The sequence below is a fragment of the Podarcis melisellensis genome (assembly GCF_964234715.1).
Source record: "Podarcis melisellensis genome assembly, chromosome: 17".
Classification (NCBI taxonomy): domain Eukaryota; kingdom Metazoa; phylum Chordata; class Lepidosauria; order Squamata; family Lacertidae; genus Podarcis; species Podarcis melisellensis.
Window position 1 is genome coordinate 41,093,881 of NC_138534.1, and position 27,136 is coordinate 41,121,016.

At 47.0% G+C, this 27,136-nt stretch overlaps 2 protein-coding genes across 3 annotated transcripts in view; one reads left to right on the forward strand and one right to left on the reverse strand.

Moving 5' to 3' along the window:
• Nucleotides 1-11,486, forward strand: part of GSK3B (glycogen synthase kinase 3 beta) — a 63,541-nt gene extending 52,055 nt beyond the window's left edge. For both annotated transcript variants that reach the window (XM_081894504.1, XM_081894505.1), the window contains 2 exons: nucleotides 1,441-1,539; nucleotides 6,334-11,486. In XM_081894504.1, the coding sequence (XP_081750630.1) occupies nucleotides 1,441-1,539; nucleotides 6,334-6,401 (167 nt within the window). In that variant the 3' untranslated portion in view covers nucleotides 6,402-11,486. The remainder of the gene's footprint in view (nucleotides 1-1,440; nucleotides 1,540-6,333) is intronic.
• The window catches only part of CFAP91 (cilia and flagella associated protein 91), a 30,488-nt gene continuing 14,828 nt past the window's right edge, over nucleotides 11,477-27,136 (reverse strand). The window contains exons 13-18 of the mRNA XM_081894029.1: nucleotides 26,272-26,418; nucleotides 25,045-25,266; nucleotides 22,775-22,923; nucleotides 21,779-21,870; nucleotides 13,983-14,279; nucleotides 11,477-12,870 (exon numbers count right to left, since the gene is read on the reverse strand). Coding sequence (XP_081750155.1) covers nucleotides 13,984-14,279; nucleotides 21,779-21,870; nucleotides 22,775-22,923; nucleotides 25,045-25,266; nucleotides 26,272-26,418 — 906 coding nt within the window. The 3' untranslated portion in view covers nucleotides 11,477-12,870; nucleotide 13,983. The remainder of the gene's footprint in view (nucleotides 12,871-13,982; nucleotides 14,280-21,778; nucleotides 21,871-22,774; nucleotides 22,924-25,044; nucleotides 25,267-26,271; nucleotides 26,419-27,136) is intronic.

The window sequence follows — 27,136 nt, forward strand, 5'->3', positions numbered from 1 at the left end:
CCTCTCCATGTGCAATAGCCCTTGAAAAAGGTATGCTATGAAATCTCATGTAGATACAACAGCGTGTCTAAATCAACCCCCACTCAGACAAGCCTGCGCTTCCTTTCAAGAAGAGGGCAGTCGTATGCTACACCTGAGCTTCCCCTCTGCAGTAGCAGCGCTCTCCCCAGTAGCAGCGCTCCCCTTGCCAAGGAGCTCTCCAGAGCAACACGGCACAATGTGCAAGAGGCTGCCATTAGAAAGAAACAAAGGGCATTAGCAGACCCATTTCTACCAGCGAACATCTAAACCTGGTTGCTGCCCTACGTCTGATGTAACAATCAAGCAACCAACCACCTGGGTTATCATTTCATTTTACCTACCTTCACAAATATCATCGGGAGTGTCTGCTTGGCCTGACTATAATGCCTGGCCACTCTGTATACTGTTTCAGGAACATAGTCCAGAACCAAATTAAGGTATACCTCATCTTCTCAAACTGTGGTCAAACTGTGATATCATTGCCCTTAAGGTATCCTGGGCACAGGATCAATGAGAACCTTGACTCTGGCCCAGTACCATGTGAGCAGCCAGAGCAGGTGTTTTAGTTCAGTATAGGTGTCACACACTGTTGTATGTCTGCCCCCCACCAGCAGTCCAGCTGCTGCATTCTGGACCAGGCCCAAGGGCAGCCCCAGACACAGCACATTGCAGTAATCCAGTCTCGAGGTTAAGGATGCATGGACTACAGTGGCCAAGTGATCCTGGTCCAGATATTGCTATAGTTGGGGTACCAGACAGAGCTGGCAGTAGGCAGTCCTCGCCACAGTGGAGGATGTTAAGAATGCAGTCACAAGAAGTCATTAAGCAATTAGAATACTCTTTTGAAACTCACATTCCAAGGGCATGTCTGTAGCAGTTCATTTCTGTACTCTAGCTGAAATAGTACTAATGACGACAGTTTCTTTTAGGGATTTGGAAGGTAGAGTGATTGCAATATAATACCAGCTGCTTCAGTTTCATAGTTCATACTCGCTTCCCTTCAACATTATTGGTGTGATTTAGTGGTGTAATCGTACTAATCATTTTGCTTGTTTGTTTTAAATAGCTCACAGTTCCAAGAGCGCAGGGTGTGTGGGTGTAGAAATGCACAAATACACAGTCTGTACAAAAACAACAAGGGGGGGGGGATTTAAATTGAAAGAAATGCAATATAGGCAATTTGGCAGACGTCACGGCAGAGAAATACTTTTTCAACAGAAAAGAAGATGCAGAGGATGACAGTCTTTCCCCAGTGAAGTTGTCTGAGCAGTTTCCAACTCTGGGGAAGCCAGTTAGAATCATAGGTTCTTGGCAACACATGGCCATGTGGCTGACGTGGGACAGGAGACACTGTGAAGTGACAGGCAGAGGCTCCCTGTGGGCTGGCTGTGAATGCTCTCTTCTTCAACTTCCTTCCAGAACTGTCAAGTAATCCGTCTCTGGCTTCGACCCTCATACCTGCTCATGCTCGGAATCAGGCAGCTGCTTCAACCCCGACAAATGTTCCAGCCGCCTCAGGTGAGACTTTCTTCATGCCTGCCACGGTTTGCTTGCGAAACTATTCCACCCCCCCCCCCAACTGTCTTCCCTGACACGGTGTGTCCTCAGTTACTGATCATATCTTGTTTGCGAACTGAAAAGAAAAAAAATAGCAGCCAATACCAATTGTGTTTGCTAGATTGATTTCCATTTCAGACATGGGGTGAATAAGGGAACGCCAGCAATTTCCACTCCAGATTTCCAATTTCATCAGCATTCAGCAACACCTGTACTTACTGGGATAGTGCAGCCTGAGGATGGGGACGGGTTTCTTAGAGAGGTGAGGGCCACCACATGTGTGCAGGATCCTTGCCCTTCCTGGCTCATGAAAGCAGCTGAGGAAGACTAACCAGGTGGGTAAGGGTGGCGACTGAACACGTTCAGCAAAGCAGGGTTGCGACCTGCCATAAAGAGGCAGTGATAAGACCTCTGCTGAAAAAGCCCTCCCTGAACCCCACAGTTTTGTATGATGACTGGCCAGTCCCCAATATTCCATTCTTAGGCACGGTGCTGGAGTGTGTGGCTGCTTCTCTGCTCCAAGCTTTTCTGAAGGAGACAGATCATCCATATCCATTTAATCCTGGCTCCAGCCAGGATTATGGGACAGAAAAAGCATTGGTTGTGCTAGTGGATGACCTACACCAGGAGCCAGGCAACAGGAGTTGGTTCTCCTGGACTTTTGATACCATTGGCCCTGGTTTCTTTGTGGGACACCTCCCTGGGATGGGACTTGGAGGCATTGATTTATGGTGCTTGTATAATCTTATTGTGATTATTTATGTCTTGTATATGCCTACCTCCCTATATCTGTAGATCTCAGGCTTGTTCACAGCATAAAATTACAATGTAATAAACACAAAATACATAACAAAAATAAGAGCAAAGACAACCTGATAATCCCCCCCTTCCGCAACACATTTTGAAGGGTATCAGATGTCACTCAGCCAAAGGTCTGGTTAAAGAGGAACATTGTCACCTGGTGCCTAAAGGTGTATAAAGAAGGTCCAGCCAAACCTCCCTGGGGAGAGAATTCCACAAAGAGGGAGCCATTGCAGAAAAGGCCTGCTCTCATATTGCCACCCTCTGGGCTGCTTGAGGAGGGCTACAAAGAAGGGCCTGGCAGGCTCATAAGGAGAGAGGCACTCCTTGAGGGATGGTGCTCGCTGTGGGTCTTCTGTCCCTCGGGGTCTGTCCTGCCCCACTGCTATTTAACTTTTGCAGGATGCCTCTAGGAGAGGTTGTCCAGAGTTTTGGGGGTTGCTGCCACCATTCCATCTTTCCTTTCCATCTAAATATGACGAAGCTGGTTTGGTGTTAGTAACGGACTGGAGGAGGGTGAAAAAACTGGAGGTCATGGTCAGTTGAAAGGCAGATGAGGGACTAGGGATTCATTATGCGCTGGAGGGGGTTACACTCCCTGAAAAACTCAGGTTCGCAGCTTGGGAGTATTCACAGATTGAACCCTTAATGGCCAGATTTAGGCAGTGGCCAGGAGCACATTAAAAACTAGTGCCCTGTTCCTGTTCCTGGAGATGTCTGCTCTGGCCATGATGCCTTGGTTACATCCTGTTTAGATTCTGCAATGAGCTGTGTGTGGAGGCCTTTGAAAAGTGTTTGGAAACTTCAGCTGGTCCAAGATGCTGCAGCAGCCAGTTTGCTCCCTGGAGCTAATCACAGGGAGAATAGAAACACCGTCACAGCAGCGCCACAGGGTACCAGTCCATCACTGGTTATGAGCTATAAAGCCCTATATAACTTGAGTCCAGGGTATCTGAAGGACCTCATCTCTTATATGACCCTGCTAGGACTGAGATGTGCCGGGTCATCTCTCTTGAAGAAGGAACACAATTGGTAAAAATACTGCAAGCTCCTGGATGCTACTTCAGTGTCCAGCAGCAGAGCTAGATTAAGAGCAGGTTCTTCAGGGGCAATGCGATGAATACCACATCCCTAGATTGTGTTGACCAATCTCAGTTTTCTACAACAGTACCTGAACTTCTGTTTGTTAGCACTCATGCAGACGACTTATTGGCTCCAGGTGTTTGTTCAGGGTGTTTATGGTTATACCTGGATCCGATGAATGAGAGAGGAAAAATAAAATTGATACCAGCCAACTCAAAACCCAAGTTAGAAATAAAAATGAGGGGTAACCAGAACTACATACAGGATTCCCAATCTTGCTATGTCACTGATTTGATGCATAAAAGGGCATTACAATGCTATATTTTCAATCTCTCTCTCAATAAACCCTAACGAACAGTTTGTCCTTTTCACTTCTAATGCATAACAAGTCAAGTTTTAATAGCACCAGCTGCTATGGTCCCAACGTCTCTTTCCTGGATAATAGACGCTAGTTCAAAATGTATATGAAATAAGCATTTGTTTGCTTCAGTGGTTCACCATTTTACACTTCTTGCCACTTTGTTCACTATTTGTTCAGCTTAGCGGTGCCATTTTGGCGCATTCTGGTTGCTTGGAATTTTATCACCCTCAGTGCTTTGGTGTCTTCTGTAAACTTAAATACTTAGCTACCTAAGGCTGTTTCCCCAAAACCACACCCAGCTGCCAGCGAATAATTGGGAACCTTAAAGTGCTCTCCCAAGCATTCATTTGCATGTTGTTGTTGTTGTTGTTGTTGTTATACCACCCTATACCTGGGGGGTCTGTCACTGCCTATTGGGAACCCTATAGCACAGTCAAGCCCTGCATGGCACAGGCAACCTTTGCCTAAACCATTGTATGTTGGGACAATTACAGATTCATCAGAGAATGAAAAATGTATTGGTGATCTATAGCTGGCTGTGGAGTCTGGTTTAATGAGTATGTTCTGCATTTATTGACTCATCCTTTTTTCCTACTTGGGTATTTATATGACTTAAAAATGTTCAAGAGCTACTTAATTATATTACACAAAGTTAAGTGTCCCCCCCCCCATTATTTTTCTAGTTGGATCTAATGGATAGCCTTTTGGTAGAGATGGCTCTCACTTACATCAGATTGTCTCAGAAATACTTTATCCAGAAATCAGTGGGCAAAACTAATTCATTATTGAGCAAAATATGAATTCATGTGCTCCAACCCTTTTACCAACTGCCCCCCTCCAGTGGCAGCAACAGCTGTCCTTGTTGCTAGAAGAGGAAAAGAAGGTGATGTCTGCTGGTGATGTAGTTCTCCCAAAGGCTCCTGCAATGACAGCAGGTTTTGTGAATGCCAAGCAGAACTTGCGAAGTACAAAAGTGCTTGGTTTTTCTTTGCTAAATAGTGGGGGAGCAGCCCTTCTCTGCAACTGCAGTTTAGCAGAACAAAAGCAGAGCTCCGCCAGCACTTAATGCGTATGTTTCAAGCAAAAGAAAGCTTTCCCGTTGTAGTAGACTTTAGGAGAACTACACCATCCAGCAGAAAGTGGATTCCCCACTCCTCTGGAAGAGGGAGAGATCAGGTCAACCTTCTTTCTTTCTTTTTAGCAGCACCAACCAGAGAATGAGAATGAGAATTCGGGGACTTACACAGCTATTGTCCTCTGTCACAGCCCCTGTCACAGTAAACTTTGCAGTGTTGCTACCTCTCCCACTTTTTTCAGATAGCAATAGCTACCAAATAGAGCAACTCACGAACATCAGATACTACAGGTCTATGCGAGTGTCTCGATTTATTGCAGTCCAACATTTTTCTTTTTTTGATATGAAATTTTGTATTTGCTTTGATTTGCACCATGAAACCCTTCTTAATTATCCTTTCCCTCTTGCTGTGTTTTATTATGGACTCAGTAAATCACACCGCTGTTCCGAACCCTGTTTTTATTGTCTACTGAATTCAGGAGAGGAGTTGGGGGAAAGGAGCATAGTGGGCTCCCAATACCTTTCTAACTCTGTAGAATTAAATAGTGTCACCTCTTAGCATCCTGTTTATTTGTGTCTGTTTATCAGTCAATCGTTTTAATACCTGTTCATCAGTAAATTATTTTCAAAAGATGTTGGGTATGTGAGACCTAAACCTCAGCTATTTGGTAAAAAACCATGATTGGCCAAGGTTTATTAGTCAAATGGGTTTTATGCAAGGAACTGCCCCAGATATAGCCAGGCATCACTGTAACACGCTGCCACCTTTGCCTTCCTATATTGCTTGTTTCCTCTTGATTTATCAGTACCTCACAATCTGCTGGCTGTTTCCCCTGCTTTCCCAACCCTTCAGGGTGTGGCACCTGAAACCTGTTCTTGGCATCAGGCCCTGCTGTTGCCTTCCCAGAGCCATGACTTTTGGGGCATGTCCAGCTGTAGTTGAACCGAATCGTCTGATCCAGGCCTTTGCCATCTTTGCGTGTTTGCTGGAACTCACAAGGATTAAAAGTGCAAACAACCCTCCCAATATCCCCCAGCACACCAGCTCCTCTCAGACCTTTGCATGTTGAGCTGTTGTGCATGTTCTGCCAAATAAATGAGAAGTCTCCACAGGATCAGCATCCCTCCCTTACCAGGATTCCTGATTATGTGGAAGCAGAAGCCTTGTTCAGGGACTTCATAGCGAAAAGGAGCCAGCAAACATTGGGGGTTGAGGTGAGGCTTACGTCTGCTCTTCTACAGGCTTGTAACTCTCCTGCCAGAAGAGGACTCGCTTGTTTTCCAGGTACCAAACAGGCCCTTTTAAAAAGTGCCCAATTTCTCGCTGACATTCAGGTGTCTCTCCCCTTGCCACAGCTGGCTTAAGAGGCTGCCCGCAAGCAGCAGGTTTCCAATATTTAACCGGTGTCTTTGCTTTCTTTTGCGGTGTTTGCAGATGCCAATGCAGGAGATCGAGTTCAGACCAATAATGTAGCTTCAGCATCAGCCTCCAACTCCACCTGAACTGGCCACAAGCAGCAACCTGTACAGGAACAATCGCCAGTAATTTTGAGTCTTGCTCAGCAACGCTGGTCACATTTGGAAAGAAAATTTAAAAAAAGGAAAAAAACCCTGTTCATTATAGTGTTCGATTTTTTTTATTATTGTTGTTCTTATTTAACCTTGTAAAATAGAAATTCAAACCAGTTTCATTGTGTGCTCACTCTGCTGCGGCCCTTTGGGGCAGGGGAAGAGGGGGGTGGGAAGAGGGGAAGTGGAGCAATAGAACACACCAATGTCTCTTCCCATGACAATCTTCTAATTTCAAACAATTGCTGTTGTGTACTTTAGAATCAGGAATCTTATCTCATGCCCTCCCACAACAGAAAGGAGAACCCTCATTCTGCTGAAGCTCCTTTTTTTAAGCCTTGTATTTTTAAGTGAAGTTTCAACTTTTGGTGTAGTGCACAACTTGAATTTGGTTGGGAGCTTAGCAGGAGTTGCTCACCGTGAATAACATACACAGGAGACCTTAACTATCTTTAAGTTGGGATGAGGAGGAAGGAAAATGTGAGGTCTAAAATACACTGAATTGCCAAAGCCAGGGGAGGGGAGGGGTGGGGTGGGGCGATTGCTGTATGAATAACGCTTAAGGGCAAATCTTGATCTTAAATTCCGTTCTAGCATTGGAGAATTCTGCAGATATGTATGTTACATATACACACACAGACTATCGGCTTGAATGAAAAATGCTCATTCACCTACCTTAAAGATCCCTGAACATTAAAGGTTCTGTAAAGCACAAAAGAGCCCATAGTCCGTCACTTGCATTCTTCAACAGGTGGGAGCAAGTGCACCCTCCCTCCAGGTGCAGAGATCAGACAGGAAACCAGAGGAGAGGGACTTCTGCACCTCGCCCACCTTCTTTTTCAAACTCTAAACTGGCTTCTTTCTCAAAGAAGCAAACAGGAAAACAATGCCAGGGTTTATAACGTGAATGGACGTAAACCTCCATTGCAATTAGAGCTTTCAAATCGACACATTACTTTTAGGTGATTCTAAAATCCAAATCTAGAATTTGTATTTAATGTCACCTTTTTTTTAAAGCTTCCTTCTTTCTAACCTTTATTTATTGATCTTCCACGGTTGCTGTTGTGATGCTTCCACAATGGTAGTATATTAATGAGTAGACAAATCAGTTTACTTGCTCTTGCTGACTTATAGAAAGCTAAGTGTGTGTGTATATATGCACATATACATATACATATATATATATATATATTATAAATATATACATAGATACAGTGCTGCTTTTTATTTTTTAATCTATAATTGGTCTGACTGAAGCAGAAATGCCTGTTTCTAGTGTCTGTGTTCTGGGTTATTTTGTAGTGGCAAAAAGTCAAGTCTCTCTGTTTTTGAAGCGAAAGCAATACTTCTTGAAAGGCGTTAGGGAAGTTGCAAGAAGGAATGCCATTGCTGCCGGAGCAACCGAGACAGGCTCTTTACGTCTGGCTTTCTACTTGGGTTGAGAGATGTGCTCACCTAGCCTTACACTCCTTCAAATGAATCTCAGTCATCTTGGTGCTTGTGGGAGTTTATTTCATTGTTGAATCTTTTGAAACATGATTTGCTGATTTGGCCCGGGGGAAACTCAGCATTGTGCAGATGCAGCCACCGGAAGGCAACAGGGCCTCCTCTTTCTTCTCACGTTTATGAAGCTGGGTCTGAGAGTCTAATCTGATTAAAGGTGCTTTTCAAGGAGGGAGCTGTTGGGCTGTCTCAAAAAAGGATGAACAGAAAGTTCAGATACATGGTTATTAAAATAGCTTCAAGGGGAATGGGTATGGAACCCATGTTTGTTTAAACACTCCAGTTTTCTATAAATGGGCCCATGGCGAATGAGAGGTCTGGAAGGGGACCTTGCTGCAGGAAAGGAGCCTATAGGTGTCTTCCATGTTGATTTATAGCCCTCGCGATCAGAGCTCTTGAGACACTTGAACAAGCAGGAGGATGACATAGAGAAAACTCAGTTTGCAGTCAGGAGAGCAGGACAGTCGAGGCTCAGGAGAGAGACGGTGTCTTAGGATTTGCATTACTTTCTGTTAGTTTGATGCTAGCAGGGAAGAAGAATGAAAAGCGTTTTTTTTTAAAAAAAATTGTTTTGTGTGTGTATGTATGTGTGTATGTATGTGTAAACTGAGATCCTGATGGTTTTATTTTCTCGAGGATCATGGCGGGACTGCAGACAAAATTTTATACAAATCTAGATCCAGGTGTTTCAATACCATTTTTGTAAATAAACAAGACAAAAGCTCCTCACCAAATTCAAGTTTGTACATTAGTTGTTCTTAAAATTTTGAGTTGTATTGCTTTGTATGTAAATATGTGGACCCAGGAACTGCTGTTAATGAGCAAAACGTTACCATTCAGGGCAGTTAAATCTGTTTTAATAATCAGACAAAATGTAGACGAGCTTTTTAAAGCCATATAGTTTTAACTCTGTACAGTAGATAACCGGCCTGTATTATTGTAACAATAACTCTAGCGATGTATAGTATATCTATATAGTTTGGAGTGCCTTTGCTTCCATAATTTTTTTAAATTTTATTTTATTCCTTTTTTTGTACCAGATGTCTCACACATGGAAATCTTTGTTTCCCTTCTTTGAGTTATTTCATGTCAGTAGTATAATTAAAAAGAAAATTCATTCAATTTTTATTTTTATTTCAAACCATGGCTTTGTTCGTAGGTGTTTAAAAGTTTCTCTCCCTTGCCCACAATAGCAGTGACCGGTTTCATTTTACGTTTGCTATCTTGGCATCTAAGTGGCAAGTTTACATTTTGCTCGTCTTTTCCCAGTACGTTTGTCCAGAGTTACTTGTAGACAACAGCTTCTAGCTAGGAGCTTTAGTTTAGTCTTTGTTTCTGTAGAGGCAAAATAGGGCTTTGCAAAGAAGCTGTCATGGAATGGGGGTGGGGGCAGCAGGGGGGTGGAAGAATTGGGGTCTCACTCACTCACACATCCTTTCTGCTTTTTTTGGCCAGAGATTAATCTGTGGTATTGAGAGTCTGTAGTTGTAGATTATCACTTGCCCTCCCTCTCACCCCGAAGTTTTATTTTCTTATAAAAGTCATTTTGAAGTTGACCTTAATTTCTGTGCCCAGCACAAAGGCCTTGCTTTGAAAACTCTGCTCACTTGTGTGTTTGACCTTGTTAGTATTCCACGTGAGATTCTCTTCTTCGGTGGCAAAATGCTGAACTTTTTATCAAACCAAAGGTTGCTGTTTTGTTTTTGGCTTTTTGTCTTTTTGTAATCATCATGTGTTCATTCCAGTAAGGCAGAGGCTGCACTTTTTCTGGTGACACAAAGGTCAGTGATAGCATTTTGTTTCTGACAGTCCACTCTGAAGTCTGTTTTTGTGGCTTGTTTTTAAATGAAGTACCTTAATGGTCTCTTGATCTATCCTTTGTCTGCATTGCAACTGTGCATGTCCCTGAGATGGCATTAACAATATTCTGTGTCCCCAGCTGAAAGTCAATCAAGACACTTATCTTAATTTTGAAGTACCTTCCTTTAAACAAAGGGGTGTGTGGAATCAACAAAGATTACTCTGAAGTCATCTAACTGATACTTGAGCATATACTTCTTTTTATAAATAAGCCAAGTGATGGTGAATGTCCGTAATTAGTGTTAATTTGAAATGTTCCCAGATTAGTAATGCTTCTTAAGAAATGCTACCAATAAACTATTATCCATTATAAATCCCAGCCACTAGAGGTCAAAGCCAGTAATGAAAAGCACAGTTTAGTATGTAACCCAGGACCTACATTTGCCAGGTGTATACATCAGAAAGCCTTTGAATTCCCAATATTTCTATAGAGGCTAATTTCTTGCTTCATTTGTGACAAGGCAATAAAAGCAAAATGAAAAGGCGTAATAAAGACTTGTACCTAAAGGGTTAGCTTGAGATACATATTTTCCTTCCTTGTGTTGTTTGTTCTTGGTTTTTTTTGGAGAAAAAAACAATTTATATATATAAATGAACGTTTATATATATAAATAATATGCTTGCCTGTAAAATTTGCGTTTGTTACTATGTTGCTGATAGATCACTTGGGCTTGTGCACACAATTACCGTGATCACTTCCATCTTAAAAGCAGAAAATCTAAAATCTATATATAATGGACTGTGGGTTGTATACAAACTATTGCATACACGTACAAAGCTGTCTTGATTCAAAGAAGAAGCAAAACATGTATAACATTATTACTACTTGAATGCCTCTGTGACTGATTAATTTTTTCATTTTAAATATAAACTTTTTTGTGGAGAGTATGCTTAATGTTTTATTATTTTGCCTCCTCCCTTCTGCTCCTTTGTAAATACATTTTGTTCTGTGTGACTTGGTTCGGAAATAGTTAACTGGTACTGTAATTTGCATTAAATAAAAAGTAGGTTAGCCTGGACATGAAATTTAAAAATACAAAGTGTGTGGTCTTTATTTCAAAACTCTTGGAACTTTTCTGTATCCCACCTCCATTAAAAGTCGTCTCTTCTTCTGCTCCTATTCACCTTTTTCCAGAACTGCTCCTCACCCGCCCAGCAAGGGGCGTTTGACTCTTTATATAATAAACACAGGGAGCTAGCATGTTTTCTTAAATGGTCTGTATTAATCTGTGATACTTTTGCAAGAGATAACAGCTTCTGTCTTCCACCAAACCATTTGATTTGATGGAAAGGAAGAGGAACCCTTTGACAGTTATCATCCTCCATGACCCTACTTTATCTGCAAGATGTGCTGAGACATATTATAATGCACTTCCTTTCTTTGAGCCCCTGAGTAAATCTGGTGATGGTGTGAAGAGTTTATAATAACCATGTCTTGTGGGGCTGTTCCTCCAACAAATCGGCACGTTGCTATCTCTGAGCTGGGTTTCAGTCCTGGATAATGTATGTATTCAATGTGATGTCTGTTTGCGCAAAAGAAAATTTCATTTTCAAGCCGAATGACTGGTCAGATCTATTCTGTTACTATACTAAAAGGCTAGATGCAAGGTCATGTGACTACTGCTTCAATAAATTAAAAAAATATATTGCAAAAAAGACTCCTCTTCATTTTTATTAATCATACAAGCGACAGCCAGGTTGGGGCAGATCAGAGGTTGTGGGAAGACGCTTGAAGTCATCCTGGGAGGCTGGCACTTCCCATTTTCAGTTCTTGGATGGCCAATAAGAAGAGTCCATCTTGGGGGAGGGAGGTGGCAGCCACCCCTGCATTGCTTCTGATTTTCTCCCTATTGCTTCACCTTCCCACCCCTACTCCGCTTCTGTTTGCCCTTGGCTCTCCCACAACTGTTGCGTTCTCTGCCCATATCCTCCATCTGGCTCACAGGCAGATCTGGAGAAGAGATGCATTAGGAGGAGGTGTTACTCCTTCTTCGTAGACCATCTAGGCCAAAAGGTGTGGACTCCTCCAACCCAAAGGACACTCAACCATTTAATCCCTCAATGCACAGCAGTCCGTGGTTCTAGAACAAGGTGATGGTCCTTGAAAAGAACAGAAAACCCAAGGTGGGGGAGGTTAAAGTGCCATCCAGCCTGCCTTCAGAAAGCCTTGAAGTTTCAGCAGTTGTCCCCGAGTGTGTCATGGCAAGCGATGCCCATTGTGAGCTTTCCAGGGTGTTGCCAAGCTGCCTTTTTGCTGCGCCTTGTGCCCTGCTACCCTGAGCTGGCCATGCCTAGGACCTTGGACTAGTCTTACCTTCCTATTCCCTATCTTCAGGAAATGGCCCCTGTCCTATGAGCAACTGTTGCAGTGTCAACCCAGTCATTCCTTGGACCAAAGCTGGAAGATGACAGGGCAGCAATATGTTCCAGCCCTGACTTCTTTTACTCCGTCTCTTCTTGTGTGCCCTATTCTTGTTCTGTCTTTCACAAGAACATCCCTTCTTCTGCAGATTCCTTACTTGCTTGTCTCTCTCTCTCTCTGGTTTCCTTTGCCCAAGTCTTTCCAAGGCTGCTGGAGCTTGAAGAGGAGACAAAGAGAGGTTGTAGGGCTTCTCTGCGAGACCTTCCCTCTAGTCCCAGAGTTTTGGTAGTTGGGTGTGATTTATTCTATGATGAGAAGATACAAGACTTCCAAACTCTCCTGTGTGCTGTCTTTTCCCCGCAGCTGCAAAAAAAACAACAGCCCTAACCCTAAACTTCGGGGTGGCAAATGTATGTTTTTTGAAGTATCTCTAATTGTTCTGCTTTTCTTGCAAAGCTGTTATTTTTCTTGCTGCCATTGGATTTCAAGATTTTAACGCTGCAGTCTATGAAAATATTTAAAAAATTATTCTGCTGTTGCTCTCGGTTTGTTTGATATGGTAAACACAAAGATGTTTTAGAAAGAAAGGAGGGCACAATGCAAAAAATGGGGGGAAGACCTCAGAGGTGAATATTAGTCCAAGGTACTTCAAGCCTTTTGCTGGTTCCTCAGGGGCAACTAGAAAAGCAAGATATACAAACCATCAGCAATGAATAATGAGAATTGTAAAACTCATTGTAAAAAATACACATCATTATGAAACAATGTGCAAGAGTTTGCATAATGGGTCTTAAACACGAAAACACCTCATTAATGAAACTTCACCCAATTTCTCCTAAAGAATCCCTATACAGTTGTACCACTACTTACGTATCCCTCTGGATACAGAATCTTCGGGTTAAGCCGGCCATGGCAAACCCAGAAGTGTATACTTCCAGGTTTTGCCGCTTGCACAGAAGCGCTCAATCATGCCGCGCGCATGTGCAGAAGTGCGCCTCTGAAATTTTTGGGATGCGAACGGGCCTCTGGAACAAATTAAGTTCGTATCCAGAAGGTCTACTGTAATACTATAAACATCAGATTTATGGCCCAATTAGATACTATCGGTTCACACAAGAGACATACAAACTCGAACTTAATAAAAAATACTCAACTTACAACAGCTGAATTCACTTGGAAACATATCTGTAACCCTGATCAAATAGTTCTCACAAAATCTGTTAAAAATCCAACCCAAGGGTAAGCTTCATATTAGCTATGTAATGACAACTAATCCTTTGCATTCTTTCCTGCAAGTAAGCGCCACTGACCACAGTAGGACTGAGCCAACATGCATAAAAATAGGCTACGTATCCATTCAAAGGACAACTGTTTTCCACACTATTTCAGAATTTCTGAGACTTCACTGGAGTCCAGGGCAAGCTTTCTTGCCCCTGGGTAAGAAACGAAAAAGTTCTTTGACCAAATTGGGGGGGGGCAGAGAGACATATGGAAGCATCACTCTGAAAACGGGCAAGAAAAAAATTCCCAGGCAAGTATCGGCAACCACCAACAAAAGCCCACCCCACACCCCCCAACTTTGCTGCAGGTACATCCACTCTGCTTGCTAACTGATGGAACACAGAAAAGCAAACAATTCAAGTGACGGCTACAAACAAAGGCCAAAGCTTCCCTGAAACCAACCTTCCCCCCCCCCCCAAAAAAAAGCCCCAGGATGGGCCTTCTTGTGCCTAGGTGGGACCATGATGCCTCATGAGCAGGACTGGGAAGGAACACAGTTCTAAGCATACCTTATTTCTTTTCCGTTTCTGGGTCTGTACCATCACCTTCAGGGGGCATTTCAGGCTCTGTTTGACTGTCTGGAATCTGTGGCTCATGCGGCTCGTGGGATTCATGCGGCTCGTGGGGCTCAGGAGCGCCTTGTTCTTCAGCTGTTGCAGGAGGCAGATCTGCACTCGGGATTGCTAGCTGAGAAAGTTTGACACCAGTGGCCTGTTGGAGCTCAAAGAGCTGCCCCACGGTCGTCTCTGTAGTCCCATGAATGATCTGATGAGCTGCGTGAATGTGCTTTCTCTGGGACTGTCTCACTGTGCAGGAGAAAGTGGTAGATCCAAGGCAGGCCAACAGTGAGAATGGTGCATGGGGCTCCCTCATCTCCCACATCATTCTCTTAACTCGGCAGGAGACAGGTGTGTCGGAGAAACTTCCTGACCAAGGGGCCAGCCTCCGCTCAGCTAAGCCAGCCAAAACAAAGGGAAGCTCTGGCAAGCAAGAGCTGCTACCATCCCCAGCAGAGACTCAGGTGGCTTGCCAAGTCCACCCTTTGAGAGACTCCTGTGACACAGAAACAAAACTCTGCCAGAGCTGGCTCCCACACTCATTTCAGAACAAGGATGGGAAAATGCACCCTGGATTACATTTGAGGAAACAGAGGCCCCCAGGGGAGGGCCTTCTAAAGGTGGCAGAGAGCTATGCAAAGGAGATCTCAAAGGAATTAGAGCAAAATAATTAAAAATGGCAAAGGCAGAGTACACTCCTATACAGGAATCCCCCACTGCCTTCTAGGACAGTAGTGGAGGAAGTGGGCAGGCATGGAAAGGCTCACACTGCAGCACGAGCCTCTTCTTTTAAAAGGAAAAAAAATATCCAAAATTTATGGTAAGACACAAAGGTAAAGGCCCCCTGGACGGTTAAGTCCAGTCAAAGGCAACTATGGGGTTGTGGTGCTCATCTCGCTTTCAGGCCAAGGGAGCCGGCGTTGGTCCACAGACAGCTTTCCGGGTCATTTGGCCAGCATGACTGTCAGGGTTTCTGGGAGAGAGGAGGAGATGACAGAGGAGACGGAGAGCGAGTGGGAGGAGGGGCAGAAGGATGAGGAAGAAGATGACGGAATTCTGAGGGAATCCACGAGTCTGAGCAGCGAGTCAGAGGATTCTCAAAAGGGGGTTACCTTAATCAAGCAAAAGGGAGGAGAAGGGAGAAGCGGAGAGGAGCCCAGTGGAAGACAGACGCAGCAAGAGGCGTCTCAGCCGGAACGGAGTAAAGGGGGTGGAGTCGTCAGCCTCTCGGAGGGAGCAGGATTAGGAGAGAACAGAGAAAGGGGGTTGGAGCAAGGTGTTCAGCCGGAAAGGGTGGAGAGCAGAACAAGGGGTGGTGTAGCGGTCGAAAGAAAGGTCAGCAGCAACGTACGCGCGCCAAGTTCAAACGTAGAGGCGCGCGGAAGTGGAGAGAGCTCAGGGGAGGAGCCCGGCCCTAAAGCCAGAAGGAGGGGGGAAGAGGCGGCAGAGGATTCAGCCTCAGGCGAGTCACGGAGAGAGGGAACCCAGGGGGGCAGGAAGACCCTGCGGAAAAGAAAGGAGAGGAAGAGGTGGTCTAGAGCCAGGCTATTAAGTTGGTGTGGAAGAGGGGAGGAGTCAGAGGGGACTTCAGCGGTCTAACGTGACAGACGTACGGCCACGATGCTGAACTGTACGAGAAGCAGAAATCTTCAATAAACTTTTCCTGTAAATAAACTGCAACGGAGTGAGGTCTCTTGTGAGCTGGGACCCGTCCTGGGTGGCCGTGACAGTAAGTCCCCTCTCAGAAAGCAAAAAATTTTTTTTGCGAAGCTCACGAACGGGAGCAGCCATGAGCGCTGAGGAGCAGCTGGTTGCACTGCGGGATCAGGTTACCGCTCTCACATCGGCAGTCATTGCTTCGCAGAAGAAGAATGACGACTTGGAGAAGACGTGCCAGGATTTGCAGGCAAGGTGGGAACACGCGGACAGGGCGGGGGCCCCAGGTTCCAGAGCGGAGGGCATTGCGCTTGGACGGAGGGGGGGTGCCCTGGTTCCGCATTTTAATGGCAACTTGCAAGACTATCCCAATTTCAGAGCGGACGTCGTATATGCACTGCATTTACTCCGTCACGATTTTAAAGATGAGGAGGAGAAAGTGGGGTTCATTGTTTCGCACCTGCATGGGGAGGCCAGGGCTTGGCTACGCAATCTGTGGCGCGAAGATGGACCGGCCCGTCGCAATTCAACTGCGTTCATCAAAGCGATGGATTCTTGTTTTCAATCCTCTGTGGATGTGGACATTGCGCGCCGTCAAATGCACGGGCTGAGGCAGGGGAAAGCGACTGTGCGCCAATACCACTCTAAATTTTTTGCATTGCTCACCGCCTTAGATTGGCCAAAGGACAGTAAGCCGGTCAGAGATCTTTTTTGGGAGGGATTGAGCCCCCCCATCAAGGATGAGATCGCTAGGGGGGACAGACCCCAGACCCTAGAAGACGTGGTGCAACGGGCTTTAGCTATTGGAATTCGACATGAGGGACGTCCGTGGCACGAGGAGGACGGGCCCCAAGCGCGTGCGCAAGCGAGGACTCTCCCTTTTGTGCACAGGGATTTCAGCCGTGCGCACCCCTCGCCAATGGGGAAGGGCAGCGAGGAGCCAATGGAGATTGGTGGTGCTAGGGCTCAGAAGCCATCCCAGAGCCCTGTCCCTGGTGCAGCCAAAGCGAAGCCTCCTAGAGGAACCAGGAAGTGTTACATCTGTGACAGTGCGCACCATATGGCGAAAGAGTGCCCCCAGAGGCTCCAGAAGCACACTGCAGCACTGGCAACTGTAACAGCAGAGGTGCAACCAGGGGAGCAGCTTCAGGGAAACGACAGTGCCTGGCTGGAAGCAGAGCTGCTGGGGCTCAGCCAGGCGGATCTGTAGACAAGCCCCCAGCATCACTGCAGAGCGTGGACCCTTTGCCTCCCAGACCGGCAGTTCTGCTCACAGCAACACTCCAGTTGCCTGATGGGAGACTCCTCGAGGTTCCAATAACGATCGATTCGGGAAGCAACGCCGACTTCGTGGGACTGCAGTTCGTTAAGCAGCACAACATGGCGCTCCTGCCTGCAACGACGCCTCTAAACGTGGTCACGGTAGACGGCAGGAAGTTGCTGGGGGGGCAAGTGGTGCAGCAAACCCCTCCCATGATGATGCAGATTGGCAACCATCGAGAACTTATTAGTTTCAATGTCACCCACTTATCGGACACACCCATCGTGTTAGGCATGAGTTGGCTGGAGAGGCACAGTCCCGCGGTTGCGTGGTACCAGCGGCAGATCACCTTTTGTTCATCGTATTGTGCTCAGCATTGCTTTCAGACCGATCAGGGAGGAGAAGCCGAGCAGCAGTTGCATCTGGGTATGGTGCAAACAGTGCCTCACAAGTACCAGGACTTCTTGGAGGTTTTCTGTGAGAAGGAAGCTGACAAGTTGCCGCCTCACAGACCTTACGACTGCGCGATTGATTTAGTGCCAGGGGCGCAACTGCCTGCTGCCAAGCTGTACTCCATGTCGGAAGACGAGATGCAAGAGCTTCGGGAGTTCATAGACCATAACCTCAAGCGAGGTTTCATCCAGGAATCTAAAGCAGCGGGTGGCAGCCCTGTGTTCTTTGTGAAGAAGAAAAACACGCCCCAAAAAAGGCTTATAGTGGATTACAGGTTCATAAACAGCTTGACTAAGCCCAAAGCTTTCCCCATGCCCAAGATTGACGACCTTTTAGCGACCGTCAGGAGGGGCAAGATTTTCACCAAGCTGGACCTACGTGGAGCTTACAATCTCATCCGCATCCGGAAAGGAGATGAGTGGAAGACCGCCATGTTCACCCCTCTGGGCACATACGAATACAGAGTCATGCCTTTCGGTCTCCAAAATGGCAGCCACGTTTTTCAAGCATTTATGCACCACGTGCTAGCAGGTCTCCTCTACAAGAAGTGTGTCTGCTTTCTCGACGATATCCTGATTTTCTCGGAATCGCCGGAGGATCACGATAAGGACGTGAGGGAGGTCCTGCAGAGGCTGAAGGACCACAGGCTGTACGCCAAGTTGGAAAAATGCCAGTTTGATGTCAGAGAGGTTGATTTCCTTGGCTACAAGTTGTCCGACGAGGGACTGGCCATGGACAGGGCTAAGGTTCAAGCGCTGTTGGACTGGAAAAGCCCTCGAAATCGGAAAGAGGTCCAGAGGTTCATCGGCTTTGCCAATTTTTACCGCAAGTTTATTAAAGGTTTTGCGAACGCGACGGCGGCTATCACTGACACCCTCAGTTCCAAGAAGAAGAAGTTCGTCTGGACCGAACAAGCGGAGCGGTCCTTCCGGACGCTTAAAGGTCTTTTCGCCTCCGAAGAGCAGCTGCTCCACGTGAATCCCGGCAGACCCATGCGGGTAGAGACCGATGCGTCAGACAGAGCGGTTGGGGCCGTTCTTTTGCAAGAGGATTCACAAGGCAACTGGAGACCGGGTGCGTTCTACTCCCGGAAGCTCAGCAAGACGGAGCGCAATTATACCATATGGGACAGGGAGTTGTTGGCCATTCATGCAGCTTTCAAAGCGTGGCGACACTTCTTAATAGGAGCCAAGCACACGGTGCAAGTCCGCACGGATCACAAGAACTTAGAGTATTGGCGGACGGCTAAGTTACAGACCCAGCGACACATGCGCTGGGCGGAGTTCTTTGCGGATTTCGACTTCAAAATAGAATACATCCCAGGAGACTCCAATGTTATTGCAGACGCGCTGTCCCGAAAGCCGCAATACTTGGAGGAAGCAGCTCCAATCGCAGCAAAGCACATTTTCGCACCGCAGGCGTGGACGTGCGCTACCATCGCAGTCGACCTGGACGCGGTGCGACGCGCGTTGCAAAGGGATCAGTTTGCACAGTCCAAGATGGAGGAGCTACGCGGAGGGTCGCGAGACAACGATGAGTTCCAATTGCAAGATGGACTTTTGACTCGTAAGGGTGCCCTTTACGTGCCCACCGACGATCTTCGAGCCAAGGTTCTGCAACAATTGCATGACGCCCCTAGTGCAGGCCATTTCGGCAAAAAGAAGACGATGGAGTTGGTGGCTAGAGACTTTTGGTGGCCCCAGATGAGAGGAGAGGTGGCGGACTACGTCGCCAGGTGTGATATCTGCCAGAGGTCCAAACCAGTGCACCAGAAGCAGGCGGGATTGCTAGAACCGCTGGAGACACCGCAGCAACCGTGGGAGAGGGTAGCGTTGGACTTTGTTACGGACCTGCCCAGCTCCAGAGGTAAGACGGCGGTGTTAGTGGTGGTGGACTTGTTCACCAAGATGGCGCATTTCATCCCTTGTGCCAAGGTGGCGACGGCAGAACAGACCGCAAAGCTCTTCATCGATCACGTCTTCAGAGTGCATGGACTTCCGCAGTCCGTCTTGTCCGACAGGGGGCGCCAGTTTGTTTCCACTTTCTGGCGAAAGCTTCTGGGCATCTTGCACGTCAAAATCAACCTGACATCGGCGAGACATCCACAAACCAACGGTCAAGCGGAGAGGGTCAACGCGATCATGCAGCAGTACCTGCGGTGCTACGCCAACCAGCGACCTGCGGCGTGGGTGGACTATCTGCCGATGGCTGAATTCGCCTACAACAACACGAAACACGCATCCACCGGGGTGACGCCTTTCTTCGCGAACAATGGCCGTCATCCCAGAACCTTCCCGAGATTTGCGGCACCAGGAGGGGGGGGGCCTCAAGATGCCGACCAGTTTGCAGCGGAGTTGCAAGAGGTGCACGAGGAGCTGCGGAGACATTTGGAGCTGGCAAAACAGGCGTATAAGGTGCAGGCCGATAAGCACAGGAGGGCGGGAGAGGACATCCAGATTGGGGACTGGGTGTGGTTAGCAGCCCACGCGATGCCGGCCAGGTCATTGGCCAAGAAGAAGTTAGGACACAGGCAGCTAGGGCCATATCAAGTTGAGGCTAAGATCAATCCGGTGGCTTTTCGTCTAGCCCTTCCGGAGGGTTCCAGGGTGCACCCGGTCTTTCATAGATCGGTGCTCACTCCCTACAAAACCCCACACAGGTTTCAAGAGTCAGGAGCACTCCCAGAGCCACGTAGGAGGGCGCCTGAGGGGGGGGAATCGCCAAGACCAGAACCTCTTAACGAGGTCACAGAGATACTGGACTCGAGATGGGGGGAGGAGGGAGTTGAATATTTTCTAGCCAGGGAAGGCACTCCGGCCTCTGCCAATAGCTGGGTGCCGGGTTACGCGTTGGACGAACCCCTGTTGAAGGAGGAGTTCCATGCACTTTTTCCGCACAAGCCCATGCCCGAGGAGTATTTTGATGATTGGCTTTTCACGCCCACTTTGTCAGACAGCACGTTCGAGGGTTTCTCCTCACCCGAGGGCCATACGCCCGAAACAAGCCCGACCAGGGATCCGAGACTGGGGGGGGAGGAGACAGGCCCTTGTTGGTGGGTGGATCAGCCAAGGGAGGCATGGAGTCAGAGATGGATGGTAGGTCCTTGGCAGGCAGCGCCAGGAGAAGCAGTGATGGAGGAAGAGACTGTGAGGTCTGTGGGTGGGGAACCCGAGTTCGAACACACATATACGGAGATGACAGAGGAGAACGTTGAAGTGGACAACTTGTATCCTGAACCGACCCCGGAAGAACCACGTTTTCCTCAACCTGCACCCGGCGAGCGGGAGGGGGGAAGGGGGGGCTTCGAGGGGGGGATGGATGTCAGGGTTTCTGGGAGAGAGGAGGAGATGACAGAGGAGACGGAGAGCGAGTGGGAGGAGGGGCAGAAGGATGAGGAAGAAGATGACGGAATTCTGAGGGAATCCACGAGTCTGAGCAGCGAGTCAGAGGATTCTCAAAAGGGGGTTACCTTAATCAAGCAAAAGGGAGGAGAAGGGAGAAGCGGAGAGGAGCCCAGTGGAAGACAGACGCAGCAAGAGGCGTCTCAGCCGGAACGGAGTAAAGGGGGTGGAGTCGTCAGCCTCTCGGAGGGAGCAGGATTAGGAGAGAACAGAGAAAGGGGGTTGGAGCAAGGTGTTCAGCCGGAAAGGGTGGAGAGCAGAACAAGGGGTGGTGTAGCGGTCGAAAGAAAGGTCAGCAGCAACGTACGCGCGCCAAGTTCAAACGTAGAGGCGCGCGGAAGTGGAGAGAGCTCAGGGGAGGAGCCCGGCCCTAAAGCCAGAAGGAGGGGGGAAGAGGCGGCAGAGGATTCAGCCTCAGGCGAGTCACGGAGAGAGGGAACCCAGGGGGGCAGGAAGACCCTGCGGAAAAGAAAGGAGAGGAAGAGGTGGTCTAGAGCCAGGCTATTAAGTTGGTGTGGAAGAGGGGAGGAGTCAGAGGGGACTTCAGCGGTCTAACGTGACAGACGTACGGCCACGATGCTGAACTGTACGAGAAGCAGAAATCTTCAATAAACTTTTCCTGTAAATAAACTGCAACGGAGTGAGGTCTCTTGTGAGCTGGGACCCGTCCTGGGTGGCCGTGACAATGACTAAACCGCTTCTGGCACAATGAGACACCGTGATAGAAACCAGAGCGCACGGAAACACCGTTTACCTTCCCGCCACAGTAGTACCTATTTATCTACTTGCACTGGCATGCTTTCAAACTGCTAGGTTGGTAGCAGCTGAGACAGAGCAACGGGAACTCACTGTTGTGGGGATTTGAGCCGCCAACCTTCTGATCGATAAGCCCAAGAGACTCTGTGGTTTAGACCACAGTGCCACCCACATCCCCTTTTAAGACATAAGTAATCTTGGGAGATAAACAAGCTTCCTACCTTTCTCCTTGATGGCCATTTTCCTCACTTCAGGGATCAGGAAACTATAAACCAGCTCGGCCACAATTTCTTCAGACTGAAGATGTGTTCGACTAAAGAGGAGATCATTTGTACAAAAGGTTATATTTTTGTCATTATCTTCATTTCCTCTCTCATCCCAATTCCTCTGCTCTTTTTTGTTTCACATCAGGAGGGTTGTTTTTTTTTTAAAAAAGAGAGAAACAGTAATATTTGTGCACGTTCTGTCAGTGAGGACACTTCCTACATGATGGGAAGAGGCGTCAGACCAGATCCGACAGGAGCAGGGTGGTACCTCACTTCCACACCATGATCCGGATGGGCGCTACTCCAGGGGAAGGACAGGACCTGCATTTGCTCTCTATCTTTCAGGAAAGAGGAGCAATGCAGGATCCAGGGCAAATGGAGGCAGGAGAGGCATCTCGCTGGTGTGAAAAATATATAATAAAATATATACGAACTGTATGCCCGAGTTGGAACAACTCTGTACAAAGGAATATACACAAACTTAAAAAGTTTGCAATATGGTACAAAAACCACAGGTGGGCACAGAGAACTGCTGTTCACATCACACTCACAGTGAAATACTTTTTGAATCTAGCTTCTTCCTAGGTTAGATGGCCATTTCAAATCTTTTTTTTTAGCATCTGCTAGGCTTTAAGGGTCACAGCATCTCACACAGATAGCTAAATTAGTCTGTTGCAACAACATCAGGAGAGTGTCTTGTGGCACCTCAAAGAACAACAGATTTACTGTGACATACACTTTTATGAAGTGCACTTTATTGGCAAAAGGGGCTCTAGTCCACAAACCTTTATGCCACAATAAAATCTACCCACTGAGCAACCCGCAGGGAACCAAAATATTACACTTTGCATGTAGCCGGCAGGATACGAACCTGCACAAGAATGGTTAAGACTTTAAGGTGCCACAATACTTTATATTGCGATATATGCCGCTGTTCCCTTGAGAATATACCGTGTTTCCATTTCATAAGCGATGTCGTTGATTTCCACAGCCACTCTTTGAATCTCTTCTCTAGCTTGTTCGTCAGCCGTCGTCTCCATGCTGTCCAGGATGACATCTTCCAGGTAGGAGTCAACTGTACTCTGGTGCACCTTAACAACCTGGAAACAGCCCCAAGCAGAATATCCTTCTTAGCACCATCTCCTATGATGAGTGAGCACAAATCATTTACAGGTCGGGTGCTTCCACACTAGGACCTTTGTATGCCATTTTACAGTGTGTTCAAATGATGTTTCCAAATTGTAGACTTCCAGTATTTTCTGCATTTCATGCCCCCTATCTTGCAACCCCCTTAAAAAAAGATTTGTAGTGACTTTTAAATCCTACAATGCAATTGTATCAGGTGCCTGTCCAAAGGGTGGGGGCTATGAAGGCTTTTCACATCTTGTACCTTTAAATGAAACACATTCGCTGTGCTGCCTGCACCCGTTTTATTGATTCTGGCTGATGGATTAGTGTGTAATTTCCCATTAAATAGCCTTTTTCTGAACTGCCTCATTTCAGCTTATTTCTTGGAGGGTAGGGGAGAGATTCTTTTAGCTACCGATCTCTTCCCCTTTTTAGTTGGTGCCGCACCCCAAAGAAATTGACATGTGTCAATTAACGGGCTGTTCAATGATAAATTTCTCAAAAATCTGCCAGCCTCAGGATCAACTGGAAGCAACAAGAAGAGCTGACTGGCCAATAACCTCTGCTGAATGGAACTTACTTCTGAGTAGGCATTTCAGAAGCTCTTGGCCGGCGGGGGGAGGGGGGAGGCATTTCTAGTTAAAATAGCACTAGATTAAATGCTGTGTAGAATCACACTTTTAATTGCAATTCCAATTTATTGTGGAAAAGCACCGCCTCTCCAGCCCTAAAGGGCTCTATTGTGGAAGGGACTGATGCGATTCCAACTATTGTTTTCCTATAGCCAGTCCAATACATTTGCTACCTGAGGCCAAGATGGTGGAGGTTCTTCATTTCCAACACGCACGAGCTCACTTCAATATGCACAATGGGATAGGCTCCTCCTCTACACGTGAGGTGGCAGACTACTTTAGGGGCCTTCAGAGAGGCTGTATGGCTGACTTGTCCTGTCCTTCAAGAGAGGAAGATGTTGGGGGGAGGAGTGAGCTGGGGGCTTCCGCTGTTGCTCCCCTCCCAGAGCATCTGCCACCTGAAGACTTGGCCTCACTTGGCCTAATGATCATTGCCAGCCAACCCAAGCTGGGAGGAAGGGTGAGATATAAGAATAAATAACACAAAGCTCGCTTTTGCGTTTGTGTGACTAAGTTATCTATCTGCAGATTTACTTTCGCACGTAGACGTTCAGCCCAAGGATCAGCCGTCAGGTATGCAGAATGGTCAGAGTCTACTCCAAAGTATGGAATGTGTACTCTGTGACAGAATCTAGACATTATTATTATGATCATTTATTGAATTTATATACCACACTATACACGGAGGTCTTAGGGCGCTTCACAGAAAAGATCACAATACAGCCATACCTCCTCATGTTATGTTTGCTTCAGGTGGAGCATTTTCAGGTTGCGTCCCGTGGTGACCCGGAAGTGCCCAAACGGGTTACTTCCAGGTTTCACTGCTCGTGCATGCGCAGAAGCCGCAAATTGCGACCCATGCATGCGCAAACGCGGGTTGCGTTCTTTTCAGGGTTGCGAACGGGCCTCCGGAACAGATCCCTTTCGCAACCAGAGGTACCACTGTATATAAAATAAAAACAATAACACCCTCCCCCTCAAAAAAGAGCCACATTTTAAAAGGATGTCAATCAGGTCAACCAAAGGCCTGGTTAAAAAGGAACGTTTTTAACTGGCGCTTAAAGGAGTATAATGAAGGCGCCAGGTGAACTTCCCCGGGGAGAGCATTCCACAGACAGGGAGCCACTGCAGAGAAGGGCCCTTCTTGCGTTGCCACCCGCCGGACCTCTCAAGGAGGAGGCACAAGAAGAAGGGCCTCAGAAGGTGATCTCAGGGTCCGGGTGGGTTCATGGGTACATGTTGAATACTGGGATGAAACACGATGATAAAAAGTATGCTATCTATGCTCCCTTGACTGTGAGAGCCCTGCACATCCCCACAGCAGTCTAGCTCCCTCTTACCCTGAAGAAACAGTCCTCTACAAATAATTCCCACAGGGACAGCACACTTGACTCAGTTTACTGTGCAGGTATCAGGACAAACCTAAAGCCCCATGACTGGGACTGCAGTCCCCCCACATACCTGTCTAAAGATCTCATCCTCCTCACGCCTGCGCCGCTCCTCCACTTGCCGGCGGCCGCTCTCCTCGGCTTCCCGAATTCGGCGTTGCCTTTCAGCAAGCATAGCAAAAGCGTGGATCCTCCGTTCGTCTTGGAGCCGAATCAGCTCTTTGGAGAGGAAGTCTAGCATGTTGGAGAGGGCTCTTCCTTCCACCCGAGCCAAGTGCTTTTCCATGAGAGACATCTGAATGCAACAAGGAAGAATTATTCTCCGTTCTATAAAACGAGTTACTTTTTCCACAGGAAATGAGCTCCAGGCCTGAGCATCAGAACCCAGCCTTGAAAAGATTATGCATGCTATTTCCGGAGACGTGAAAGTAATCTGGAATGGTGTGCTGCTGCTGCTGCTGCACTGAGATAGGCAACGTGGTGCCCTCCAGATGTTGCAGGGCTGCAATTCCCACACTAGTTGGTGGTTTGGAGCTGATGGGAGTTGGGAGTCCAACTACACCTGCAGGGCCGGGGTCATGGGCTGGTTGGACACAGGAATGGTGGGAGCAAGCAGCTGGAGAACCCCCAAAGGAAGAAGGGATCCATTTCACATGTACTACTGGCAAGCCAGGTGTCCCCCATCTTATATTTGTGCAGCTGGTTGTTTCTGCCTAAGTGCAGAACCTAGACATTTGTCCCTAGTGACATTCATTTTGTTAGCTTGAGCCCAGTTCTCCAATCTGTTGGGGTCATTTTGAAACCCAGTTCTGCCTTCTACAGCATCAGCTACCCCTCCCCGTTTGGTGTCAACTGCAAATTTGATGAGCAACCCCTCAATTCCTTCATCCAAGTTGTTTAGAAAGATGTTGATGGGCCCAGGAGAGAACCTGCAGCGAACCACTTGTCACTTTTTTCCAGGATGATGAGGAACCTTTAATGAGCACTCTCTGGGTTTGGTCAGGCAACTAGCTGCAAAGCCACCTAACAGCTACCTCCTCAGTCGGCGCGAGTTGCCTAAAGTAATGACTCCAATGACTGGCTAACCCAGCCGTCTTGTTCCTCTGTGTAACACTAGCATACAAAACTCCGAGTTAGTCCTATCTTTAACAAAGCACTCACTATGAGATTATATTCCTCCCTCAGATGACCAAATGCCATCTTCCATCATAAGCTTCTGTTGCAGACATTGTTGTAGGAGACAGAAGGGAAAGACTTTAAACAAGACACTGGTCCGCTGCCTCTATGTTTATGGCCAAACCTTGTGTTCATGCAGATCCCGCTGCCTCTGCAAGGCCAACGTCACTTGCTTCTCCGCCTTCTTCAACAGTTGCCCATCCTCCTGAAGCGCATGAGTGGTGCGCAACTCGCGGATCAGTTCCAGTCGCTTTTCCTTCCCTTCAAACATCTGTCAGGAAGTCACAGGGAAGAAAAGAACGAAGATGCAGCTTCGCTGAATGTTCTCTTCCACCAAACTTTATTGTTGTCATCTCATTTTTAAAAATATAAATTACCCTAGTTTTTATATGGTTTTATAAACAAACAGAACAAGTAAAATCCAAATAAAACATAAATATAGCCGCCTACTCCCTCATAAGAGAATCATTTCTCCAGGTAGAGAAACAACCAATGTTCAAGAACCAGGCTATGCTTGACAACACAGGGAAACAAATCTGAATTTATGGGGAGTGTTCTGTTTCCCCCTCAGAGTCACAATGTCTTTAAAGAAAGGAAACAATATATTGGGAAAGGAATCACACTTGCTTTTCATGTATTTGACAAGTTTTTTTTGCAGAACCATTAATTTCCACACTTTGATTATCCACTCCAGAGAAGCAGGGTGGGAACCTGAACTTGACTGTGAGAAATAAACCAGGAAAGGAGATCCTGGTGTTCAGACAAGGGGTGACCAGGTCTGACACTAGGCAAAAGCACATTGGTGGTCTTTATCAATACAGCTATGTGAAATATTCCCAGAAGGCAAGCAGGAAGAGAGAGAGCCCTTGCCCTCAGCTCCCGCTTACAGGCTTCTCAGAGGCATTGGCTGACCACTGTAAGAACAGGATGCTGGACTAGGTGGGGCATCAGCCTGATCCAACCAGGCTCCTCTTCTATTTATAATGAAT